The 17,893-nt window shown below is 41.8% G+C and overlaps 1 protein-coding gene across 1 annotated transcript in view; it reads left to right on the forward strand.

The window, feature by feature from the left end:
• The window catches only part of erfl3 (Ets2 repressor factor like 3), a 61,889-nt gene that overhangs the window by 34,973 nt on the left and 9,023 nt on the right, over positions 1 to 17,893 (forward strand). The window contains exon 2 of the mRNA XM_063487437.1: positions 12,361 to 12,595. Coding sequence (XP_063343507.1) covers positions 12,361 to 12,595 — 235 coding nt within the window. The remainder of the gene's footprint in view (positions 1 to 12,360; positions 12,596 to 17,893) is intronic.

Consider the following 17,893-nt stretch of genomic DNA (forward strand, 5'->3'; position numbering starts at 1 on the left):
TGTTTCCTTTGTCCTTTATCGTAGCGTGCTTTGAAAGTCACCCACAGTGTTACGGTGTGACGATTAAAGCTCCTGCACAGTTTGAATTCTCCACATTTAGGTTTTGGGTTTTTCTCTCCTTCATGTGGCCCAAGAACCATGATTTTGATAGAGGACGGCTAATATTTCATGCATCTTTGCTGATTGTTGCAGTTAGAAACTGCAAACTGAAACACTTCATAGTATTGCTGTTGTTTGTACTCAGCCAGTCATCGCAGTGATGCACCGCTGCACAATCAGATTGAGACAGCTACCAGCTGATGCATCACGTAAACTTCACAGGTCATATTCTCCTGGTTAAATTTTCATTAATCAGTAAATTAGGTGGACCAACTTTTAGTTAGAGAAAGTGGCTGTTTACAGGAATTCAAAGCTGTCTTATGCTATCATTAACATATTTAATAAATGTTGGTAATTTCAAAATAAATATCATATAAAAGTGTAACATAGATTTTTTTTACCTTGGCCTTTGTGCCAGTGAAGCATGTAGGTGCATGCTTGTGTGTGTCTGTGTGTATATTGATGTCTTAGGAGAGACGTGAATGTCCTGGGAGCAGACCGTCACTTTGGTGAGAGTAAATATACCTAAAAGCGCCCTGAGAGCAACAGGACTCTTCTCTCACTGACACAATATTATTCTGCTGTTCTTCACAAGCTCTGGGGAACTCGTACACACACACACACTTTCTCTCTCTCCCACCAGGCTTGTTTATGAGTGTGATTACACAGAGAGAGGTCCGGTTGTCCAGCTCACCTGAGAGCGCATCAGGTGCAGTGCCCTGGGGCTTTGTGTCTGTTTGTGTTTGGACAGTGCTGTGTATTTTTTGGAACGGCACACTTTTTGTGCCTGATAGTGAGTTTTTGTTTTTGTTTCCTGTTTTATTCCTTCTGTTACTGTGTGAAAAAGAGAGATAGTGTTTGTTTAGGTGTCCCATGTGGTTAGATGCCAAGCTCCTGGGTCCTAAATTCAACTTCTCACGAACAGTGTCAGCATCTTTAGCATCCAGGCGACTTCTCTAGGGTAATTAAATATTTATTGCGTTGGTTTTGCCCGGTGTTTAGTCAGTTGAAGAATATATAAAAGATTAAATGATCAGTAAAAAAGTATGTGGACAAATTCACTGGCCAGCCGCTGGCCGATTTGAGCTAGTCATTTTTTTCACAGTATAAATGATGTGAAAAAGAAAGTACAAGCTCTTTTCATGCTAAGCTTCAGTATTAGGGCGTAATTAAAAAAAAACATATCGTCTTTCGCAGGTTCTAAAATGACATAAATACAATCTCAGATAAATCATTACATGACACAGATTACACTGTGCCATTATTTATTTAACAAAAACCAAGTTAAAATCCAGAACAACTCCCACGATCCCACACGACTCCAAAACATCATTTTGATTAAGAGATCCTTAACAGCAGAAATTGCTGTTATATTTTTTATGCCACACTAATTTCTAATTTCTAAGAATACTTTTTTTTTTTTACTGATTTCCCAGCTTTCAGACAGATCAGATACTGATTATAATTTTTTCTTTTTATTAACGTTGGGAATACCGAATCTCTGTTGAAAACACTGTAGCTCATGCCTTACTTTAAACTTTCTTCAGGGTGTCTAAAGTTAATCAGAACTTGTGCATCTATTTTATGCTGACTGACACTCTGCAGCTTTCAAAGTCATTTCCTGAAATGTGCAAATCAACTGTACCAGTACTAAAACACACTAATTTAGTGCTTAGTCAGTTGCTCAATTAGAGTAAAACCCAAACCACACTCTGTTCATAGTCTTGCCCTAAACTAATGGATATTTATGTTGTGACTTAACAAGCCCTTTACAGTTTAGCAGTGGAGCATGTAAACCAGACCTGGAGGGCTTGTTCTGGAAGAGAGAGTCCCTATGGACGTTTGTGCATTTTCTTCCTCTTTACTGCTCCTCCCCTCGGTTTCCTGGAAAAGACGTCTGTGTGCGCGCTAGAAGACGCGCTGCACAGATCCGAGCCGAGAGAAGCAGGGAGACCAAATTGCTCATCTTACATCATCCTGTCCTCAGTCTCTGTGTCACTTGTGTCCTCATCGCACTTCTGTACTTTCCCTCTTCCCCCGGTCCATGCTGTGTATTCGTTCTCTCTCTCTTTGGCTCTCCCACTGTTGAACAATAACCCCAGTGTGTTTAAGAGAGTGTGTGTGGCGCTATTTTTGGCCCCTCCAAGGCCACAAAGCACTCTCTACTCCTTTGCCGCTTCTCTGTTTCTTTCTCCTGGCTTCTATATAGCAGTAAGTAAGACCCTATGGAAAGCATAACCTGTGGTGACCTCTAAGGTTACTTGTTGTTTGCGCGTTTTTGTGACTAATTTGCCTTCGTGGCACCAGGTGAGGTGCAGGGCATGAATGTTCTTGGCTCGGGCAAGACCTCCAGCAAGAGCAAGTTCTCCAAGGGAAATTACCCTCCATCTGGATTATTCACAACAAGCTGCATTCCTCTGGATAATTGTTTCCCAACAAATAAAACCTTCCCAGCATGTTTTCGTAAAACCGCACCAATTTCAAGCCTTTGCAAAAAAAAGTCAAACAACATCTAACTCAAGTACTGCTGAAGTTAAAAAAAGGACATTTATTCCTAGTTTTATTTATCTTTTTTTGATATTTCTAATCCTGACTGCTTATGTGTTCAGAGATGTTAGAAATCAGTTTCTAATTAACTAGTTCTCTGATCCAACTGAAAAGAAAGCAAATAATGATAGTTGTGCTGCTTTTTTAAAATCAATTTTAGAACAAAAATGCCAAATATTCTCTGCTTCCAATCAAGATTTACTGGTTTTTCTCACTCTGATAGGATCGACTTAAGTATTTTGTGGGTCTGGGACTGTCTGAAGCTATCTGAAAATGTCTTTTATAAACCATAAAATGAACAGCTTGAAAGATAATCAATGTTGGCATCTAGGTGACTGTCTTTAATGACTTCAAAAAACAAACATCTGGACTATATTTTTCTAGAAGTTCATATTTAGAAGAAAATCTTACATTTACTTTGAATAAGAAAAGACTAAAGCAGTCAGAACTTTTCCCTTCAATCTTTCCTCCTGTGACAGGTTGTCGTGTTCCTGTCTTTTCTCTCTGTATGTCTCACTTTTCCACTCTTCTTCTAGTATTGGCCCTAATGAATTTTTAATGGACTTTGTGGGAAGAGTCCAGACACTTTGGGATTCAGGCATATGGGCTCTGATTACCATCCTCCTCCACCTCCTCCTGCTCCCGTGGAGCCCGCCCTCCTCTCTCTCTCTTTTCAGTCTTGCTTTCTCTGTCTCACCCCTTTGAGCCTTTTATTATCCAGTTTCTGTCCCCTCTGTTCCCTCTGCTCAGCGCTTCAGGCTGTTTCACTCATCCAAGCATCTGTGACAAAGACAAGGCCGTGTATATGAATGTGCTACAGGCAAATACCGACCGACTGTCTCTCAGTTTTAGTGCTTTTACAGGCTGTGAGTGAGCCGACACTGACCTCACCCCTCCTCGTCCACACACAAACACACTTACACTAGTTGTTTCCCAGATCCACACTAAAGCTGGGTTGAGTTAAAGCAATACGGTGCCAGCCAACTGCCGCTAATGGCTGTTCAGAGTCCCCGTATAAAAACCCTGAGTCTGCAACTCTGCTGTTAGTTTGGCACAGGCCTGTCAGTTGATTTGCTCCTGAGTAGGACTCACAGCTCTGGGAATCTCTCCTCCTCGTCTTTTTTCTCACTCCTATACTTTGTCTGACTGCCCGTCTGTCTCTACCTCCTTCCCATCAGCTCTTGCCCTTCTTGGCAATTGAGTCCCAGGCTGGTGATCCAGGCAGTCACTTTTCCTGTTAATTGGAAGATAATTTCACCAGCAGAGACCAAGGGGCATTTTTGGTCAAGGTGATCAGAAACTCCCTGGGAAGCATGGCATCTACCCAGTCAAGACTTCATCATCACTGGATAAATGTGAACACTGTCTCCATGTAAAGTGGAGATGGAGGAATGCATCAGTTTATTGCATCAAGAAAATGAAATGCATGTTTCTTTGTTTTTGTAACACAGCAAAAACTAAATGATTACCAAATGGTTTGGGACAGGAACTGCCTCATTAGTTGCATGATGAACTTTTCTTCGAATTGATTTATGTACTAGATACTAAATGTACTCCTTTATAGACTTCTCCTTTTCTTGATTACAACTAAATGAAATCCATGTATATTCATGACTGTTCATGCAGTCCCTGATCTATAGTTTTTGCCGTGTAAGAGAGGATCTGACTGGAATTAAACTGTATGTGGAAACAGTGTCAACATGTGCAGCTATTGCTGTCATACCACAGCATGTTCTAATGGGAAGGATAACAGCACTCTTGTAACCATGATTGCTGGGTAATGTTGTCAGAATGGCTTTTGGGGTTACACAGGAGAGAGAAGACGCAGATTAGGGGTGGTAAAAACTGCAGCGACAGATTAAATTAATTATAAACTCCACGAAAGCGATCCTCTTGAGAAGCTGCAACTTACGGGCATCCATAAGAAAGCTCTCGAGCAGCTCAGCACCATTTCTCCTTCTTCATGAGTCTTGTGCTGTTTATCTTTCTTTCCCTTCCACTCTTTCCTCACTTACTAGCTTTCATCTCCTTGGGCCCCTCCTTCTCCTATTGCATTGTGGAAGTCATTGTTGGACTGGTGAGCAGCACACATAGCTGGAATAGCAGCAGTGTTAGAAGTCTGCTAGGGGGCCTGCCGCCAATATCACACGGAGAAAAAGAGGCATCCGCACTCTCAGAGAGGAGAAGGAGGAAGAAGAGAAGCAGTGAAGGAGGAGGGGAGGGGATAAGCAATCTGACCTGGATGACAACAGACTACCAGACGAGCTATGATCTCATCGCTCCCTTAATCCCCCCTTCCCTCCATCCACCCCCTCTCTCCTCTCCCACTCGAGCCATTGTCTCTCTCTCTTTCTTATCCCACTCTTGTTTCCCAGATCTCCCTCCCCTGTCTCTTTTCTCCTACTTTCTTTTCTCTGTTCTCTTCTTGTCCTAGAGCTCACCCCATCTCGTCTTGCCTTCTTCTCTTTCACTTCAGCAACACCCCCATTACTCCCTCCCTCCCTTTCCCCTCCTGCTCCTCTTCTCTGTCCCTTTTGCATCACTTTCTACCACCTGCCCCTCAGTTGTCCCAACTCACAACACACACTTTTTGACACACTCACACTCTCTCCAGTGTCCCAGGGCAGAGATTAGGCGCACCCCTATCGTCAACTGCCACACCATTTTCTACATTATTGATGCAGAGCCTGTGTGTGTGTGTGTGTGTGTGTGTGTGTGTGTGTGTGTGTGTGTGTGTATATGCTGTAATGGCTATCTGGTGTCTCCCCTGGGAGGGAGAGTGGTGAGGGAGGAAGGGAGCCAAATAGACGGAGAGTCGAGGTCAGAGAGGTTAAGTGTGGTGGTGGGTGGAGGTTAGGTCATGCTCTGCAAGCTCTTCCCTACTCCTGCTTCTTTCCCTGTGTTAGTCATCTACACAGGTTGTATGCTAAAACACACACACCGATTCCAAAATTCCCAGTTGAACTTCTCCTATCAGTTGTATGAGGCTGAAACAGATCGGAGCGTCCACACGTGTGTGTGTGTGTGTGTGTGTGTGTGTGTGTGTGTGTGTGTGTGTGTGTGTGCGATAGCTGATCCTCTGTGACTCAGGACTGCTTGGGCTGAGTGGATAGAAGGACAAAGACACCTGTTCTTGCTCTCAGCATTCCTCTAAACATAATCCTTACCATCTCTGTCACGCACACACTCGCTCACAGGGTCACTAAAGAGAGTCGCTTATGCTTTGTCCTCTAACAGCATCGGGCACACATCATATGAGGTCTTTCATGTTCAGGATTTGACAGGTAACCGATGAGTTATACATGACACCATGATGTATGTAAAGAACATACATGCACGCCGGTGCATTGCATTCGTAGCTCTTGTTTTTTTAAAGCACTGCTGCTCTTGACAGTGAATCATTGGGCCTTGCATTTATTTTTAGCAACACTGCTGCCACTAAATGAAAAAATTAATGTACACAGACAAACAACAAAAACAATAATAATAATAATAATGGGGCTTTTTTTTGTTTTTTTAAGAGACGACATTTTACATAAAACGCAAAGGACAGCAATGCATCATAGTTTTAGCAAAGTTTTCTGCCATAATTCAGCACTTGAATTTGTCCTGGGTCTGCCCCTGGGTGTCCTCCGAGCTGGACATGGACTAAACACATCACCTTAGGGGCATGCTAATCAGATCCTGAACCGCATCAATTTGGCTCTTTCCAATGTGGAGGAGTAACCTCTTATGAATATTATAATTTCATTTATCCTTGAAGAAATCTATATGCTAAACATAGTACGTATACATAGCGAAAATAAATATCTTCACAGCAGCAGTATATACAGTATTAGATGAGACTTTACTTTTTGAAATAACAGTACCCTTTTGCACCTCTCTTGCAGCTTGCTAGACTCCTCGTTCAGAACTAAAAGTAAATGCTCTTTTTACTCATGCAAGTTAAATGATTTTTACATGCTGAAGGTTTTTCCAGTCAGCTGCTGGTTTTGTGTGCGAGGAATCTTCATTTTGTGTGTTGTGTAAACACCTCACGTTGCAAGTATGCATCGTTTACCTCAAACAGCCTTTGGCCTCAGCAGCTTTGTGTCAAGGTCTGGTTTCCCAACCATCCTGTGGTTTCAGTAAAGTAAAACCAAAACGGCTGATATGAACTGACGTTTGACATTTGCAGCATTCAAGTGAAAATCTGCTACCTGAATGTTTTCTACAATAAGCTTTGCTTATAATACACGTGCACCCAAATAATTTGTCACGTTCGCGCTCTATAAACATCACCGACATATGCATATGAAAGGCGTGCGCTGTAGAGGCCGATAATGTGTCGTTTTCAGTTGGAAATGTCTTCTTTTTTCACACACATGCTGTAGCTGCCGGTCTTCTAAGTGTTTGCTGTGTATCAGTTTCACCCAGTGACCTGAAGTGTGATGTGTCTGTACAGTGACCGCTGCCAAAGTCCAAAAAAAAAAAAAAATCATTACGGATATCTTCACACAGAGTTGCTGCCAGCACTATATTTGCTATAGCAGCAATACTATTTTCTTTGCTTTCCCTTTGGGGTTTATTTTGCGTTTTCTTTTTCTTCCTTCCTTTCTTTTTTTTTTTTTTTTGGAAGAGCCTTGCTTGGACATTCATAAAAACTCCCTGCAGACAGTAGGACTCCCAGTAAACAGTAATCTGGGCCATTCCAGATAAAATCAATCAAATCTGTGAAAAGATCCCACCTGACCCCCTCCAAGTCAGTTTTGGCATATTTACTGACACCATGACAAATTTTGTCTTCATACTATAAAAATATTCTGCGTTACAGGCCCTCAAATCACAAAGGTTTGTCTAAATTTGCTGCTTTTGAATTCACACTATCTTTTCCAACATTTTTAAACCCTCTTATCTTCTTAAATACAGGAGATAGCCACAATTTTCAAGGCTGAAAAACAGCAACCAAATCAATTTTACACCCACTCCCAAGTGTCATAATTTAAAGCTGAAATCTTGCACCCCCCTCAACTTTAAGCATCATGGAAAGTATTATAATTTCAACAGCAAAAGTGCACCATTTTATAATTTACAATGTTGAGTAACAGAAACAAACATTTGACCTTTATCTGTTTTCTGATAATTGTATAGAGAAAACTTCAAAAGGTGAATTTTGTGTAAACTTTTAAGAGATCATATCATCATGTGGGATAGCTGGCTGGTCAAAACAAGTTATAGCATGTGAAAGGTCCCGTTTTAACCCTTAATCTTTCTTTAAAGCAGAATCTCAGGGGTCATTTGTCAACAAATGTTCTGCACTGCTCACACATTTCTTTTCAGTCACATCTTTTAGCCATCGGCTACACACATTTAAGTCTATTTGGGAGGTAAAAGTATTTTTTCCTTTGTCTGGAAAGATTGTGTTGTCATGTTCAGTAGGAGTGTTTGTGTGGGTGATTATTTTATTTTTTTAAATCGTTGCAGCAGCACGCTCAGTGAGCCAGTATGTTTATGATAGCCCCAGGTCTCTTCCCCTGTGACTGTAGGGTTTGATCATGCCAAACGTGTTTACTTGAATATTCGAAAGAGAAAGAGGAGGAGGAGGAAGAGGGGGGTGGGAAGTGAAAAAGGAAATAAAATGACAGTGAGTGAGTGTGGTGCCATTTGCGTGTTAACTGCTACCTACATATGCAAACCTGGAAAGTCTGAGAATATACAGCCACGGATGACACAGTTTGCAGCTTTTATGCAGCTTTTTTTGTTGTTGTTGTTGTTTTTTACACCCATGGTCATTTCACACATTGCGATGTTTGTTATATGGAACAATAATCTTTAGTTTAAACAAACTGGCTGCCTGCACAGCTGCCGTTCGTTGGCCACCCACTATCTACATAAGAGTCAGCGCTGATAAGATCCTGTCTGGAGTTTGTAGAAGGAAAATGTGTAGGCATCTTCTACATACTTTGAGTGATATTCAAAAATCTTTCTTTTCAATCACAAAATGACTCCTGAGTAGGTGGGATGACTGAATGATTCACTGACCATGTCTCGCAAATACACTGTGGAGGAAAACCACCAAGAAAAGGTGGTGAGAAACGAGCCTACATTAGATGAGTAAGAAGACACATAGGAAGAGCTCTTTCCTTTTCTGGTTTTATTTTTTAGTCTACAAAAAAATGAAGGAAGCCTAAATGCACTAGTGAAGTTACTCAAGGTGATGAAAGGCTTCAATAGCAACGCTTACGGACAGATTTATAGATGTCTGGCAGATGTGCTTTGAATGAGAGGAGGCTACTGCTATATAAAATCTAATTTGTAGCAAACAAGACTGGGAGATATTGATTCATGCTTTTTTCCCGCCCTAACTTTATAGATACAAAACAAATATCAAATCAACAGGCCAACAGCCAGCTAAACAGTTTAATACCATAGTGTCAGCTATACTAGCTATAGCCCAGAGAAATGAGAAATTAAGCTCCAGCAACAGACATAAAGACAGCTCTATCAACTATATTCAGCTGTAAGAGAAAATCAAGCATGAGACGTTAACCAGAGATAGTTTTCCAGCTGGCCTGAAGTTCATTTTCATCTTCAGTATCATGCAGCTCCTGATTTGCATTAGTCCTCTCAGTGCTTTGTCAGTCATCACACTCCTGATCTATGTATTCAAGCATCATAAACTGCTGAGGGAGGCTCAGCACTAATAGTAGATATGGGCAGAGGTCACTAACAGCAGCTTCCGTGGTTCTCAGCACTCATCGTAATGATGGCACCACTACTTTTTATGGATTCTCAGCAGAGTCTTCAATGCTTGGGATAATTTGCTTTCTGCTTTCAAAAGGCCAGAAACTTTCAGCTGCTCCCTTATTTGCAGTGGATCACCACAGTGGATGGATGCACGTGTTTTGATTTGGCACACATTTTTATGCCAGATGTATTTCCTGACAAAGCCCACCCATTCATCGATGCTTGGTGACCAACACTAGGAGTGCACTAGCTGGTGACCCCCTGAAACTAACTGGTTTTAGTTTTTGAGACTGCGTTTGTGCCTCCTCCCAGTCTCGAATTACTACACCATGGAGTAAGTCTTTTTTCAAAGGGCTAAAAAAATGAAATACGTTTTTTCATTTGCTAATTTCTCAGCTGTTTATCAGCTTGCCAAAGGAGGATGAAGCCAAACATGCGTCTCAAACACGTTAATCAGGTATTAAGATCCATATACAGGAGCTTGTGTTGTTAAGATTGCATTTAAATAAATGCACAGTGCATGCAAGATGATTATGGCTGCTGGCACCACTGACCCCCGTGTCCCTTGTAAAATAATATCCATGTAATAAACCCTCATTACTGTCAGAAAGATATTGATTTAACTCTAGGGTATATAGTTTTATTAGGGCAATATCTATGGTAGTTACAGCATTCTTCCATCAGATAAATTATGAGAAACGCTTCTTAATTTAATCCACTGTGTCACATGTGGCAACGAAGTGGACTGAAAGCATAATATAGAATAAACACACAGCAGCCTTTTCATGGCATTGCATGATGTTACATGCAGGTCCTTCTGCTCGGCTGTTTTTTCGGAGTAATCTGACACTTGTGCCGTTTGCAGCACACACAAAAAAATCACACAGACTATATCGGCAGGATCGAAAGGCATTAAATGTCCCGCATAATGACACTTTAGCAGGGTGGATGCTATTTCTTCAGCGAGACAACCTCCTCACCGGAGCGTCTGTCAGAGCTCCGATGATAATTGTTGATAAAATAAAAGTTCAGTCCAGGATACGTGTGGCTAAATATTACAGTGCGATAGTCTGTTTTGCTCAGTCGTGTCACATTTTCTTGACCACCCAGGCGACAGAATGTTAGTGGGAGACTTGCACAAACATTTTCAAAAGCACACACGCGCGCTGGCACAAAAACTCTTTCAAACTCGTACATTTGGGCGCACACATGCTCATGCAAACAGTCATATACCCACGCCCACAGTCTCATTCTGCCTGTCTCTTGCTCTGCATTTCCTTCGTGCCGAGGGTGGAGAGAGAGAGAGATGGAGGGATAGGCAGGGGAGATGACTGGCCATGTTGTTTTGCTACAGTCAGAGGAAAGAGTGACAGCATGAGAGGAAAGAGGTGGAGGAGAGGTGGAAAGGTTTTTCGTGTGCCTAACTGTTCCATGAAGCCCACTAACGCTGCAGCTTTCAGTGTTGTAGTTTCAGTGTGCGTGTGTGTTTCCTGTAAAGAGCCACTCTGGTGAAATTGTGACCTAATCACAGCAGAGGAATGCGTTTTATGCCAAAGCTTCAGACGGTACAGATTAAGACAATTAAAGTTACAGGGGGCATGCTGGGGTTGAGCAGGTTGAGGCATGCATGCACCGATTACTAATAAGAGCCGCTGAGTCAGTCATGTAGCAAGAAAATATGGATCAGAGTGCTGAAGAGGTTTAGGGTGCTTCTCTTCTCACATCCTTGCTTTTTGTTTCATCGCACATGCATTAGTTCATGGGTCGGCTGCAAAACATATGTGAGCCTTATAATGACTGACACAATGATGAATGTACATTAGACTATCAAGAATACTAATAGGTAATGGGTTTCACTTAAAGTGAAAAAGTTTAAAGTGAAAACTTCTGTTTGCACATTTAGGCAATGTTAAGCTATTAATTAGGCTAAACTTAGCCTACTTTGATTTGACAAAAAATAAAGCTTTATTCTGACTCTAGATGTAGATCAAGCAAACCTGTAAGCCAGCAGCATTAAAACCTAGCCTGAAGGCATACTGATAAATTCTCTATTTTCAAATGAAGTTGTGACTCACTTATGCAAACTTGTCATAGTCACAGGTAGCCACTAAAAATGGGGTCTTGTGAGGCTCTGGAGATATAGATCCATGACCTGTATTATTACCTCTACTGTTATCAAAAATTAGGTGTGCTTTGTGTCATCAGGACAGTCGTCTAAACAGTTAAAGTGAATAAAATGTAACTGGTGTAAACGAATCTTATAGAAACATCTTAGACCTTTGTTAAAATTTCTTCCGGTGTGGTTAGAAAACATCTTTGAGATTTCAGAAATTTCCACTAAGTTGGTGTGAGGTGTTGATTATTAGAATAAGTCACAAATGTAAAAATGGCAGCGTGTGTTTGTGCTTCATCTCGTCTGTTTTACTCTTTTCTTCTCTTGCTGGTGTTTTTGACTTTTCTGTCCGCTTACATATTTTTCCCAGGTCTAACTTTTACTTCTCACAGGGTCGAACTGCCCAATAAAAGAGAAAGTATTTTTAGAAAAAAGCCCTGCAGTTTATCTTTTTTTTTTCTTGCTGAAAATGCAGGGAGGACTTGGAGAGTAGTGAGGACAGTATGAATGAGAGCACTGCACTCTGTACTAAGCTGCACTGTTGTATGTGATCTATACTTGGCCAGACACCTGTAATCTTCTTTTCCCTGTTAGCGCAGTCACCTGAAACTGCTCCTGACTCATAACTGTAATCATATCTTAGTCTTTTCTTTTGCCTTCCTTTAAACTAGTTTTCTATAGCGTGTATTTCCCTACAGAGACAAAAGGCGAGTCATCCGGGTGCACTTCAGTTCATCCAAAAAGATGTCTTTTTACTAGAATTTATGAATACGACCCGCGCTCTCTACATCACCATTCACTGTTCTTGGCAAGGCTCGAATGACCCCCCTCCACCCAACACTAATATCCCCACTCTCTTTATCTCTGTATTACAGGGTTCGCCTTTCCAGAATGGGCTTACAAGCCCGAGTCAAGCCCTGGTTCCAGACAGATCCAGCTGTGGCACTTCATCCTGGAGCTGCTCAGGAAAGAGGAGTATCATGATGTCATCGCCTGGCAGGGGGACTATGGCGAGTTTGTCATCAAGGATCCAGATGAAGTGGCTCGACTCTGGGGGGCCAGGAAGTGCAAACCCCAAATGAACTACGATAAACTGAGCAGGGCTCTGAGGTATGATGACTGAGAAATATACTGTTACCGTAAACAGTTATTTTCACATATAAAAGTAAAGTTGCTAAAACAAAAGGACTGTCAAAACAAGAACCGTACAAATTATCTTTAGTATTCATTGACATATATTAACTAATTTTAGAAAGGCAGAATCTTTTCCTTCTTGCATCTGCAGTGGTGTGTCTGAGGCTTAAAGCATTGAGGGCTACACCTAGGCCCGTGCCAAACAGCTGTTCCAGCTTTGACAAACACAGTGTGCAGTGGAGAGCGCTACAGTAACCCCTCAGCAGCACTGGGTTTAACAACTTTGCTCCAGCTAAGTTCATTCGGGAGACAGCCAGCCTGCTTGTAGGGTTAACTTTTCATTCTTGTCAGTTTATAATTTTCTCAGTTTAATGTTTTGTTTTTAGTAATTTTAATATACTGAAAGAAAAGAATAAACTAAAAAAGGAGAGGCATGAACTTGTCCAGGTTGCTCCAAGCAAAGAAGGAGAATTTCTGGCCACAGCTTGAACAGCATTTTTCTTAAAGTCTGGTTTATATTTTTATTTTAGTAAACTAAAATGCTTTTGGTTTTTATTTAGTGTGATGTAATGACCTCACAGCAGACACATTAGAATCCTCAGGGGAAATTTGGCATGTGCAGACTTTGTTTTTTTGAGGGTGTATTTGGTGACCTCATTGGCTTTAAATGCCACTGACCTGAGCAAATTTAACTATGAAGGAGTTTCCTGTGGTTGTTGATTATTAATATCAGTTAACACCAGTGATCCTTTAATGTCAAGTACTGACTTTATCATCTTTGTACCTGTGGATTACTTCCAGTGTGGCTTTTTGTGAAGATTTGGGGTGCATTTGAAATTGCCCGTCCAATGATTGGTTGAGTTTATTCTGAATAAACTCACTTATTCCTGATTTTTGAATTGTGTTTCCTACGTCTTAGGTTAATCAAGTTGGGCATGTCGGTAAAGGAAATGGCATTAAGACCAAATAACCCTATAAAACAAATCAAATCTGAGCCACAGAGCAGCTGCTTTTCATTGTGTTTGTTATTTGGCTTTTATAAATAGACTTTAGTTCACAGTATTGATGGATAGATGAAAAACCAATAGAAGTTACATGTTAACAACAACTTTCAGCATATTCAGAGCTGAATATTACAGGGATCACATACCCCACGGGGCTCTTCTCAGCTGCTCGCTGTAAGCACTGTATCTCATTCACTGTGTCTTGTTGTGTACTGCCAAACAGAGCCAAGATTAAGCTAAGCACTTTAAAGAAAGCCACATAGGCCATTAAAGGAGGGAAATGCTTTGAATTGCTTAATTTGGGGCTGGGAAGGCTTATGTACGCTCATTTACACTGCTGAGATTAAGATAACTTCTACAGATGGTATCCTCTCGGGACAGAGGGAATTAACATGGACTTCTTATGTGCGCATACAAACATTCAGACTTGCAATCTGGATTTAGAAATCCTGAATTAGAGAGAAAAAGAACGTGGATGGGGATATTTCTGGTCAGGCTCTGTATTTATAGCACGTCCATCCTCTGCTGTTGTAACAGATTTGAAGCTCAAGCTCCACTAAGTGCTTATATATAGTGGGTCTTAGTGCCCTCTGATGGACCAGCCTTAGAGCCTGATTATCAACAAGGTCCCCACACAGGAGTTCACTCCTGTGTCCTCATCCAGCTTCCAGCAGCCAGGTCGTCTCCCTCTAAAGTGAGCTGGCTTATAGCGATAAGGACAGTCAACAAAACAACACACACACAAACAAACATGCACCTTTGCGTTGTCACCTGATTTGACACCGGAGCTCCTTCAGTGCTCGAAATAAAGCCTCTCAAGACACATTAATAGTAATGTGGCAACAGGATTAGTGGCACTGAAGACTGATGAAGTTATAAAACAGGCATGTGTGCATGGTAACAGTCCCCATATGGAGTAAACTGTTGGAAAACAGGCCACCTCGCGTCCTTCATGTGGAGAAAACCTGGAGTCTGCTAATAATGGAGACCACAGTCGACATGTGGCAGTTAGCCTACACACACATGCACACACACTTAAAAGGCGGGCTTGTTTTGAAGTGTTCGTTTTATCACTTTGGACTGTGTAATTATTATTTTTACCTCAGTGATCTTGTTCTTTCCTGTCTGCCATGCACATGGTGGAAATTCCCTTAATCAGGACCGATGTATTGTGTGCGGACTTGAGCGTATGTGTGTTGGCTTTCCGTCGATGGGACGCAGCCTCGGCCCATGCGTCATCCTGGCCTCCCGCTCCCACGACCACTGTGAAATTCCCACTCCTGTTGAGAGGATTACGCTCACACTGCGCGAGTGTGTGTTTATGTGCGTGGAAATGTGCGAGTAGACGTTAAGAGGTTAGACTGTCCTGTTTTTTAATTTGATAATGAATCCGTTTGTTCTGTTCTTTTGCACCGAATCAAACCAAAAGAGAAAAACAAATTCAGGCTGTCGCTCTTTTTTTAGATCTTCAGTCTCAACCGTTAAGATCAGTGCTGCCTGACATTTCAGGTGGAGTTAATGAATGAAAGAACGGGCGCAAACTATAGCTCCAATTTAACCATGAGAAATAAGTCAATAGGCTGGAGAAATAAAGATTTCCACTGATGAAAAGACCATGACTTAAACCTTCCTCCTAGTCCTTGCACCCCTCTTTGCTGTCATGAAGTAACTTAGGGCAAATGAAGCCTTTTGCCAATCATTCATTGCAGAGTTTTGGCTTAATGAGTGCAATCACGCTAAGAGGTCCCAGCTCCTTGAAACCTCCAGGTCCCCTGCCTGCCAGTCAGCAGCCAGCGTTAGTTGTCAGAGGTCAGCGGGATTGCCATGCACAGCTGGTAAAGATTACCAACACGGCGCATGTGTGCATTCAGATGCACAAATGCACCATTGTGCAGACTCTCGGCCAAGCATGGATGCTGGAACACATGTTTTAAGCGCTTGCTTCATTGCCAACATTTATTTAATTGTGATGGGACACCACAGCTGGAAGGCTGACACTGCAGAAGTGTGCATAAATAGAACAACAATTGTTTTATTGTAGGCTAAAATTACATGTGAACATGCACTTAACATGGGGACCAAACTAGAAAACACGACTTCACCTTTTTTATGAGGATTTAATTATAAACGTGTGGAAGTAAGCACTATCTGAGAGGGAGGGAACCAGTGGTTGGCGGATAGAGATTGCTGATCTGTGGTTGAAGCAATCTTAACTGAGTTGAGGTGGAAGTCCTAGGAATGGCCGAGCTAGGTGGAATTGTCGGAGCAGGGAGGATAATTAATCCAGAGTGGAGTAGTTAAGTGAGGTGGCGACTATGGAGAACACAGTTGGAGCAGGAGTGATTCAGAGGCGGGGGCCAGGCAGGCCAAAAACAGGAGCAGAGGAGAGCAGACAAAGTTAGAAAATTGTTCAAGTAGCAAAAACAAGTGCTGGAACAAAACAGTCGCTGAAACTGAAAGCTAGCAGTGCAGTGGAGTTGCAGCAGTCCGACTCCCTGAAACCACTCTTGTAATCAGACAAACGCACACAGTAGCGAGATAAAACCCTTCTAACTAGAAGGATGAGGAAGCTGAGGCAGTGAGTCTGACACACGATACGCTGTTTTTGATTACTTTGGGGGCAATTAATCATATTTTATTTACAATGACAATTTTAACGTCCATCAATTATTGAAACCAGACAACTGCTCTAAAGTGATTACTGTCCCACATGCAGCTTTGCAATAATGGTCTAAATTTGTCTTTCCTTTTGGCCCTCCATAAAAGTTAATGTCCACATTTATTAAGTGTAATCAACTGATTAAAGTTCAAGGAAAATCACTTAGTATAAAAAGCAACATTCTTCTTTTTAAAAGTATAATAAACCAACTATTTATGATTCTTATTTTTCAGTAATCCAGCAGAACTAGGCCAAGCTGGCACCATGTTTGTGTGTCTTGGCCTATCTTTTCCTGAAATACAGTAGCAATTTAAAAAAAAAAAAAAAATCAGCAGTAAAACTGGTTATGATTGGCACTCACGAAGTGTAACCCGATGACCACATGTAAACAGCTGGCTGCAGGAAATATTGCTGCCTATGCACACCCTGTTACTCACTCAGCTGGCTGGGCCTGTTTGTAGGTCAGAAGGTCTTTAACTGTTGCACTGCTTTGTGTGGAAACTCCCAGGGCCAGAGAGAAAGTGCAGAGGGAGCACCCAGCGACAGTACCACTGTATTACTTAGTGTTCAACATATGTGCATTGTCTTTCCATTGTCTCAATCTGCAGCATGTATGTGTTTAGCATACATGAGCACTGTGTATATGCCTTTGTCCCCACTGAATGAGACCTCTGTTTTCTATGAGGGTGGAAAGCACGCACACACCAGAGTGTGCTCGACTACATATATTGTACCCGCCGAGCATGTGACCGGCCTGATCGGACCCTGACACGATCTTCCTCTTCACACACCGACACACACCATGTATATGCTCATCACACCACCACCCAACCAACGCAAACGCATTTAATTTCCTTTTTTTGAGACAGTAAACACTTGTCAAATGTGGCTCCCACACAAAGGACTTTTTATCTCTGTAATTTGTACACACCTGAGTGTGAGCAGCTGGTGTGTGTGTATGTGTGCATATGTGTAGAGGAAGATCTAGCTGGGATGTGTGTGTGTTTGTGTGTAACAGCCAACGCTGACGAAAGAGGCAGAAAATAAACATGGGACGCATGGGGAGCATTGTAATCCCAACTTCCTGTCACAGTCAGCTCCTATTTACAGCCCAACAATGGCAAGGCACAGCCTGTGCAGACACACGTGCACGTGAGCGGGTGATTCATTTCATTTTTAGTGCTGACATTTGTGTGTGCATATGGAGAGATAGTGGAAAAGATTTTATACAGATATCATAATAATAATTTATGGAAAAAGTGGGAATAGTGGACAGGTCTTTAGCCCAACCTCAGTGTTTGAACTAAACGTGCAAATACTTTATATTTAATCACAGATTACTGCCTTAACCTTTTAAGGCAATTCAATTTTTTGCATTTGCAATACGATGCATGTGGGTATCTGTACTCATCCAATACACGTGTTAATGAGTTTTTATGTAAGACAAATAAGATATCTTCTGAGTTTGGAGATGGTGGTGGTATCAAAATACACCCAATCTCGAACTGGGGCTTCCGACTACATCTGGAATGCGCTATTAGGCTAATTAGTGATTCTAACTTAACTGTAGGTGTGACTGATTGTCCGAGTCCCTATGATGCGACCTGGGCA

Source organism: Pelmatolapia mariae, linkage group LG10_11 (assembly GCF_036321145.2).
Source record: "Pelmatolapia mariae isolate MD_Pm_ZW linkage group LG10_11, Pm_UMD_F_2, whole genome shotgun sequence".
Classification (NCBI taxonomy): Eukaryota; Metazoa; Chordata; class Actinopteri; order Cichliformes; family Cichlidae; genus Pelmatolapia; species Pelmatolapia mariae.